At 54.0% G+C, this 9,068-nt stretch overlaps 1 protein-coding gene across 1 annotated transcript in view; it reads right to left on the bottom strand.

Moving 5' to 3' along the window:
* Nucleotides 1–1,463: 1,463 nt before the first annotated feature.
* The window catches only part of Ptpru (protein tyrosine phosphatase receptor type U), a 74,097-nt gene continuing 66,492 nt past the window's right edge, over nucleotides 1,464–9,068 (bottom strand). The window contains 7 exon segments of the mRNA XM_032896923.1: nucleotides 1,464–2,608; nucleotides 2,799–2,934; nucleotides 3,975–4,132; nucleotides 4,232–4,357; nucleotides 5,275–5,415; nucleotides 6,961–7,134; nucleotides 9,010–9,068. The exon segment at nucleotides 9,010–9,068 is cut by the window's right edge and continues 91 nt beyond it. Coding sequence (XP_032752814.1) covers nucleotides 2,546–2,608; nucleotides 2,799–2,934; nucleotides 3,975–4,132; nucleotides 4,232–4,357; nucleotides 5,275–5,415; nucleotides 6,961–7,134; nucleotides 9,010–9,068 — 857 coding nt within the window. The 3' untranslated portion in view covers nucleotides 1,464–2,545.

Below are 9,068 nucleotides of genomic sequence, written 5' to 3'. Positions count from 1 at the left end.
CTCAACCGCCCAGTGGGCCTCACAGGATTCCTTACAGGGCATTGTTCCAGGACAATGCAAAACTGAGCGCCTGAGGTCTGGGACCTGAACTCCACACTCTGCCATTCCCACCATTCTATTTGTCCAAGCAAGTTCTACTCCGTAGCTTGACCCGTCTTTCTAACACACATTTGAGTCCATCAGGTAAAGTTTGCAGGTCAGCTCTGAATGAGTAGGCAGAACCCCTACTGTGGCAACAACAGAGCTCATCTTGATCCCAACACCCCCAGGGGTGGGGGGGTGGCAGGCAGCTTGAAACCTCAAGATGAAGCCCAGGGTCTGAAAAATGGCTTCCGAAGCTTTATCTTGTCAAGCCTGTAAACACACCTAGGTTGGGTTAATTGAGGAGGGAAGACCTACCTTACCTGTGGGAAGTACCATGCCAAGGCCAGAGTCTTGAACCAAACAAAAAGAAAGAGAATTGAGACTGAAATCCATCATTGTCTGCTCCTTTATTTTAGGGAGTAACACCCATTGCTGACCACACTGCCCCCTCGAGACTGGGTCTTCCACTGACCTGAAGCTCACCGTTTTGGCTAGGCTACCAAGTAAACTCTCAGGACTCATTTGTCTTCACTGTCCAATGCTAGGGTTATAGACATGTGTGGCCACACCCAACTTTAATGTGGGTGCTGAGGACTTGAACTCAGGTACTCACGCTTGCATAGCAAGGCACTCTTACCCATTAAGGGATTTCCTCAGCCCCTGCTCTCTGCCACTTGACTGCAAATGCAGTTGAGGAACTGCTTGAGGCCCTATCCCCCCTCCTGCAACTTTCCCCCCCCCACCTCCTGTGCCTCCCCCATTGTGATGCCTAATCCTGATTGTCAACTCGATACACCTGGGAAAACAGAACTTCAACTGAAGACTCCCCTCCATCACCACTGGCCTGGGCTCCTGTCTTTGAGGAACTGGTTTTGTGTAATGGTTGGTGGGGGAGGGTTCTGCCCACGGTGGGCAGAACCATTCCTAGGCTAGTGGGCCTGAACTATAGCGGAACACGAATCTGGAAGTGAGCCAATCAGCAGTGTTCCTCCTTGGTTTATGCCTCAGAGTCCTGCTCTGAGTTCCTGCCTTTGGCTTCACTTGGGATGGACCGCAACACGACAGGTGAAATAAATGCTTTTCTCTCCACGTTGCTGTTGGTCACGGTGTTTATCATCGCAACAGAAACCAAACTAGAACACTCACTCCAATGGACTGTGCCCTTGAGCTGTAACCCAGAGTAACCTTTTCCTTTCTTAAGACACTCTTGTTAAGTACCATGTTGCAGGAACGACCTCTGTGGGAGAACTCTGAGTAAAACCCTGGTCCATATATCTGCTGTTTGGTGAACAGAAAAGTCAAAACACGCCTAGAGTCTAGTGCTCTGACCCACACTGCCCCGGAAGGCCGGACAGGCACCCATCACACACGCAGAGCCACTGGGTGGCATTCAGAGAGCACATTTATTTACAAAGCGCTTTACAAACATTACCTTACACCTCCCCACAGCCCCCTGTGAGGTAGGTCAGTAGTCATATCTACAGTTTACAGATGGGGAAATTGAGGCACGAAATGGGGGTGTGGCCTACCCCATTATAAAGAGAACTTCCTACCCTCCCATCAAAAAACAAAATAACAACAACAAAGAAAGAAAGCACTGGTCCCCATCCCAAAGCACCCCTTCTTTCTCTGAACTCTGGGAGCTGGCCCCAGCCTTGCTCTACTCCACCCTGATCCAGTGACCGCCTCACCAAGAGCCACAGGGACCACCTCCACCCCAGGGGGCTGTGAGTCAGCCTTGTGGATTGTCACAGGCCCAAGCTGAGCAGGACCGAGCCATTTCGACCTGAAGGCTAGGGAAGAAGGAGCTGAAGTGTATCATTCTGCGTATACTGGGCCAGGCAGGGATGGAGCCCAGGAGGGAGGCACAGCTCCTGTTGCAGGAAAAGCTCAGAAGCAGGAGGAAAGCATGTCGAGCAAAGCACCCCTGGGTCTGCAGGGGCAGTGGGATGGAGAACGGAGCTGCAGGATGCTCAGTGTGTCCCACTGGCAAGACAAGGAGGAGTCCCGGCTTCAGGACTCTCGGGGGCTCAGCCAGCTGGGACTCAGCCCCAGCCAAGCCCCAGTGAGCTTCTGCCACGTGCCAAAGGGACCACACTGGGTGCAAACCTTGGACACTCTCTGCAGATCCTCATTCATTTCTTGCCAAGGACTGTAATGGAGTGGAAGGTCTAGCCTGGGGTCCCCAGCACTAGCTATTTTGGCCAGTGCCACTGTCCCAGGCCAGCTTCTCTGCACAGTTCTACAGGGCCCTCTGGAGGTGGGGCTGAAACAGTCTTGCAAAGCTCCTCCTTGGTCTGCAGCCTTCCCGTGGGGGTCACCGAGACGGTGCAGCATCCATTCCTGTGTTCTCCCTGTAGGATTATGGCTGAGCAAAGTTGGGGCCACAGGCCCTCCTCACCAGTCTGGAATGATGGGCCATGCCCTGGGTGTTCACTGGGTGCCCCAGGCCAGGCGCCTGCTATCTCAACTCCAGAGCCTCCAGGTACTCCAGGGCCACATCGTAGCAGAAATGGTATTGATCCTGGGGAAAGAGAGCACCGTGAGCCCTGGTCACCCTCCAGATAAAAGGGAATGAAGAAGATATTCTAACAACCCAGGACTAGAGTGGAAGCTCAAAGTTGGGGACCAGACAAGAGTATGTAGGTTCTGAGAAGCCCTGCGGGGGTCACTTGGGGATCTGAAGTGGCTGAGTCTGGGACATAGCTCCTCACCATGGTCTCCACCATATTAGGCTTGTAGTTCCGAAGCGTTTTGGCAGCAAAGAAAACATCCACCAGGCTGTGACAGCGGATCATTTCCAAGACCGTTGCACAGGCGCAGAAGGTGCCACTGCGGCCACCGCCATTGCTAAAGGAAACACAGAAGAGGTTGGAGGTAGGGCCTGGGAGCCCAAAGGGTCAACAGTGCAGATACACAAGCCAAACACAGGCGCTGAACACAGCCCGTGGCCACCGGGCATCCCATGCTCCTCTTCCCAATTTCCTCTGCTCCTGTGACCCAACAAAAAGCTCCTGGGAAATGGGAGAGTAACTAGCCTCCTGCCGTGGGAGTCTCTCACTAAAGCCGAAGGTGAGCCCTCAGAGGACAGAACCCGAGCTGGTGCTGGGAGGTTCGCAAAGTGCAAGAAGCATGAAAAGGAGGTGAGTGTGTCCAGACGTGAGTGAAGACCTGGATTTCTGAATGGAGGTGCACATAAACTAATGAATGAGTGGGAAAGGCTCTAGAGAAATGAAGAACGCTGCGTGTGTTCATGCATACATATGTTCATGCATATCCCACTGGCATAACAGGTATGCTAGATAGGGCCAACAGGATGGCTAAACGGCTGGGAGTGCTTGCCGCTAAGACTGACAGCCTGAGTTCAATCCCCAGGACCTTCATGATGAAATCAAAGAACTGACTCCTGCAGCTCCTGTTGTCCTCCGACCTCCATACATACATGCTGTCATGCAAAAACACACACGTGGGCACGCACGTGTATGTGCACACACACATGCAGTAAAGAAGTATAATTTTTAAAAGTTTTTAAAGTATGTGTACGGAGCCAGCAAGATGCCTCAGTGGGTAAAGACACTCGTCACGCAAACCTGATGACCTGGGTTTGAGCCCCAGAGCCTGGGTAAAGGTAGAAACAGAAATCCAACTCTATGAAGTTGTCCTCTGACCTCTAGACATGGGCTGTGCCACGTGCATGCCTGCATATCATACACGTGCACACATACAAATGAAGGACAAATGTACGTATGTTATAATGTTATGGGGTGTGGGATTCTGACAGCCCCTGGAGCCTGGACTCCCTTGTGTTAGCCCTGAGAGCCTTGACAGTCTCAGGTTCCTCACCCCCTCACCCTCCCAGGGAGCACTCACAGACCCCAGGGAGCACTCACAGGCAATGCACCACGGTGCGCCCATCTCCACTCTCCGCCTGCCACTTGTCCACCTCAGCCAACAGGTGCAGGAAGGCCTTCCTGGAGTCAGGCGTGTCCCGATAAGCAGACCAGCGCAGGAACTGAAAGTGACGAACCAGCAGGTGGCCCTCCTGCAGCTGGGGACACAGAAACCAGGCAGAGAAATGTGAGCATGAAGGTCAGAGGAGCCCCCGATGACCTTGAAAGGGTCAGTAGAGGCAGCCCTGGCCACTCACCCTTGAAGAGTTCTGCACCCGGAACACTCGGGACACCAGATCCTCGTTTGCTGTGCCAGACACAAACTCCACCTCCATGAGGCCATACTGCTGTCTGCCTGGTTCTGGCCAGTACTGCAGGCAGGGCTGGGGCACAGAGAGAAAGCTGAGTACGACAGAGCCAGTCCCCATCCCAATGCCAGCTCTGGGGGTTCCAGCCTGGCTCAGTGCCTGGCTCCAGACTCCCCTGCAGCACCCCTATCCCTCTACCACTCACCCATCAGAACACAAGGACAGCTGCCCAGAGCACTGGCGCGGCCGGACTGGTTACAGCAAACTCTTCACCGACAGCGTCATGATCCCCATGGCTAGGTGGCTAGAAACCTCCCCTCTAACATGCTAGCTGCATCCCACACATGTATTGCGTGGACACCTGCATCATGCTACCATCCTCCAGGAAGGGGCAGGCATGCACCCCTCCTATCCCAAACCAACAATGCCTCCTCCTTGCTGTCTGAGCCCGGCTCCAGCTCAGAGACGGGATGGTCCTGACGCTCGAACATGGCTTCATTCCCCACACTGCCCCTGTAGACCACACTAGAGATCGGAGAGGGGCAGAGGAGGCCCCTCCAATATGTGCATATGCACACGTGTGCTTTGGCATAAAGAGGCAACATGGCCTCCCCTAAGTCAAAGAGAAAACAGGAGCCTTGAATTTGTTTTACCTCCAAAGCCACAGGGTAAGTAGGAACCACTGCGAAAGCAGAAATTCTGAATGGGATTCCAGGGTTGGGGAGCACAGCACTGCCCACTCCCACTACGTGACCTTGGACAAAGAACCTCCCCTCTGCTGGTCTTAATTCCTTTTCTCCCCCGGGAAACCCCTATCCAGAAGCCGCTGTCAACTATAAACAGGATCAAGTGGACACAACAGTCCCAGGTGCTCACTAAAAGAGGAGCTGAGCGAATTGGTTCCTTGTTTATAGATTAGGGAACCCGGGCCCTGGGAGGGAGTGTGAGAGCAGAGCTGGTGACTCTGGGGACAGCGCCAGTGAACTCCTCACCCAGGCGGAGTTGGACTGGTTAAGCTGGTTGAGCATCACGATGGAGGTGCACCCATAGTCGTAGACCAGCCGCCAGAAGTCGGGTGTGGTACTCTGCAGTGGGTGCAGGGTCACGATGAAGGCGGCGCTCCGTGTGTAGCTCTGCAGAGGAGACGGCACTCAGCAGGACCCTCCGATGGCTCGGAGCAGTGCTCCCAGAAGCCAGTACTTGCACGTGGGTGACCAGAGACTTTCCTACCGACTGGACCACCCCAAACGGACCCCAGCTGGCCTCTCCACACTGGTGCCTAAGAATCACTCCTCTGGAATGCCAGGTCCGCTACACATGGCTGGAACCAGGTATTCGAGGCTTGAGGGACCCAGGGGAGACCAGCTAGCAGCCCATCCCCACCCATGACTTTTGCTAGCTGGACACTTGGCGTCATCTCTCCAGCCCTCAGGATATAGACAGCACACTGAGGTGAAAGTCGTGGATAGAAAGGAGTCAGTAAACCCTAGGCTTCCGTGCCAAACTATGATACTCCCTAGAACCCTTCAGTGGGCCCAGACACCCAACTAAGCGGTCCGGTGGGCACACGTACATGCACACGCATGGCACCGGGCCGAGGAATGGTGGCTGTGAATCTCCCCAATGTGCCTCACTTCAGACACAGAGCTTCAGCTCACACCAAGAAGCTCACAGGCAACACCAGGCTCTCACCTCGTGCCTTGTGCTATCCTGCTGAGGGCTTAGGGCCGGGAACTGGGCCACAAAAAGCCTGCCTCCTTCAGACCAACGCAGGGGTGGGGCCCTCTCCTCCCTATGTGGGGGTCCTCCAGTTTTGTTGAGTCTGGCCTGGCTCTCTTACTTCTCCCTGACTACTTTACTGCCCTTGGCTAAGAACCAAGTCCTCTCAGCAATGTGAGTTCTCAGTGCCTTGCTCCTTGACCCCAGGATGGCCTGTCCCTGGTGTATGTAGGAGGCCGAGTCAGCCTGGCAGAGGGCCCAAGACACACACAGCCTACATGGCTACAAGGTAAAGCCATGTTCTCTCCCGTTTTCTGTAACATTTGGTTCTCTGCCTGTCTGGCTCCGGTGCCTCTCTCTCATCTGGCTTTAAGAGGGAGTGGAACAGGAGTGAAACTCACAGTCCTTCCTCCTTAGAGGGTGTCATCCCCAGTCCCCAGGCCCCATCACCTATGTCCTGCTTTGCTTGCCCAGTCAAAAAGGTCCCATGGGCCAGGGACAGGGGAGAGGTCCGCTCACAGGTTCGTGGGCCCCAGAGCACAATTAGATAAGGACCAGGGGTCAAGTCACAACTGTAGACCAGGTCCTGGAGCCGGGTACAGCCCCATCTCCTCAAAACGGGCTCCTCTAGCTCTGAATATCAGGTGTCAAGTCCTGACCTCAAATCCTCAGGGATCCCCAGCCAAAGTCCTCCTCTCACTCCAGGCTCTGCTGGGACCGGTCCTGCCTGAACTCCACCATCTGGACCCTCACTAAAGCTAACTGTAATAGCAGAAATGGAACATTGAATGTCCAGAGCAGAAGACAGAAAGGGGTAAGAAGGTCTCCCATAGGCCCATCCCACTGAATGGGCATCATGATGGGATGTCCCTCCACTAGAGGCCTTGGCTATGCCCCATCGACTCCAGGGCCCTCCCAGGAGGGGGAGTTCCAGAACAACTGCAGCCTCCGGCTCTCACATCAGTTAGGGCTGCATTGATGTAGTTGTTGGGGTCCCCGTCACTGGAGATGAGGAAGGGCAGGCAGCGGTCTGGCGGCAGCACGTCCATGCTACGGTTCTTGTCTCGATTCCGGGGCAGCAGGGCAATGCTACACTCCTCCACGTCCAGCGGCGGCGTGACCGAGTTCAGTGTCTGCAGAGAGAAAGATGGGACTGAGCGGGCCCTTTCAGGGTCCCCTCAAAGGACCTTAACTCTGGTGTACAGGTGGAGAAACGAAGGCCCAGAGAAAACGAAGTTAGGGAGCCAAGCTGCCATCCCCAGGCCACACAGGGCCTAGACTGAGCTTGGGGACGACCGCCTGTCTCCCTGAACCAGTGTGGGCCTGGATACGTGGCTTACTTTTCTCACTTGTGCCTTTTCCACAGGGCTTCCTGGAAAGCCAAGGAGGTCATGCCAGGCATTGTGAACTTGATACGCCAGGGCTCGGGATGCGGGGGCCCAGTGAGGATCGGCGTTAGATTGTCGGTGTTCTCAAAGATGCAAGCCTGAGTCCCACCTCTTCCCAAGAGACGACCCCAGGCACAAGGCAGAAGCCTCAGTCACAGCTCTGTCTAGACAGAATGTGACCCTGGGCGCCTGGCAGACGTTCAGCCAGGGCTAAGACATCTCTCTCTACACGGAACCTTCCGTTTTGGGATACTGGAGTGTTCGTTTCTCTCTTTTTTCTTAGGGATGCCTCCCAGGATCCCAAGTCTGTCACGATCCTCAAAGCTGATACCCCTCTCCAGGAATCACCAGCCACATTTCCCAGGTAACCCTATGCTGGCTCCAGAATGTGCCGTATGGCTGAGGAACTCAGTGGAGGGAACTCCCCTCTCCGACCCCTTTGGAGAGCAGCCTGCAGAATGAGAAGCCCAGCCCCACCCAAAACAGACTGCCAGGACCTGGGTCTATCATGGGCTCCTCCTCTAACCCCAGTGCCTGACTTTAAAATAGCTGTGTGAGCCGAGCGGTGGGGGCGCATGCCTTTGATCCCAGCAGTCAGGAGGTAGAGGCAGAGAGAGGCAGGAGGATTTCTGTGAGTTCCAGGTCAGCCTGGTCTGCAGAGTGAGCTCCAGGACAAGTAAGGCTAGCTCTGTGGGATCTGGGTTAGTGTTTTTCTGGGGCCATTAGGGCAGCGAGAGCGACAGCAGCCTGGCACAGCTGCGGGTCAGGTGTGGGTTCAAGTGTGAGGCCGGAGCCAAGACAGAAGCCAGGCATCATGGTATGGGCCTATAATCCCAGCACTAGGCTGGGGCAGGAGGATTACCCTGAGACTGGGGATCAGCCAGGGCTATATATAAAGATGCTAACTCATAAAAGGGGGTGGGAGGGACAAATTGGGTTGACGGTTCAGTTGCTAAAGTATTTGCCTTGCAAGCATGAGGATTGGAGTTCAACCCCCAGAGCCCACGTTTAATAAATAAAAATAAAAAGCTGGTGCCCCTCCTTGGCCACACAAACCTCTCACCTCAGTAATGGGAGACAAAGAAATGCAGACCCCCCTCCCCAGATCCTCAGGACTCACAGGCTGACACACCTACACACACACACACACTCATCCCTACATATACACTCACACACCTACACACACCTACATACACACTCATACACCTACACACACACACTCATGCCTACACACACACACTCATGCCTACACACATACTCATACAACCTACACACACACACTCATGCCTACACACACACTCACACACCTACATACATATTCACAAACTTACACACACACTCACACACTCAAACTCCACTCCTATACACATACACAACCAACCCTATATATACTCACATAGCCCACTCATATACATATATTTACATATATATACATATATATGTGTATACATATATGTATATATATATATCCACTCCATACACACACACATCCACACACACACACACACACACACACACACACAGAGCCATGCCCCTGTATACACATACCCAACTTTACACATATACCCCATGTCTCACACCTATGCAGACACTCACACACCCTACCTCTCATCCCCCTACCTGGAACTCTTCCCGAAGCTGGGAGGAGTTACTCTGAGGGTCGATGCGGATCATCTCCC

This window comes from Rattus rattus, chromosome 1 (genome assembly GCF_011064425.1).
Source record: "Rattus rattus isolate New Zealand chromosome 1, Rrattus_CSIRO_v1, whole genome shotgun sequence".
Classification (NCBI taxonomy): domain Eukaryota; kingdom Metazoa; phylum Chordata; class Mammalia; order Rodentia; family Muridae; genus Rattus; species Rattus rattus.
Note: the sequence above shows the minus strand (reverse complement) of the source record. Positions and strands in the feature narration are given on the sequence as shown.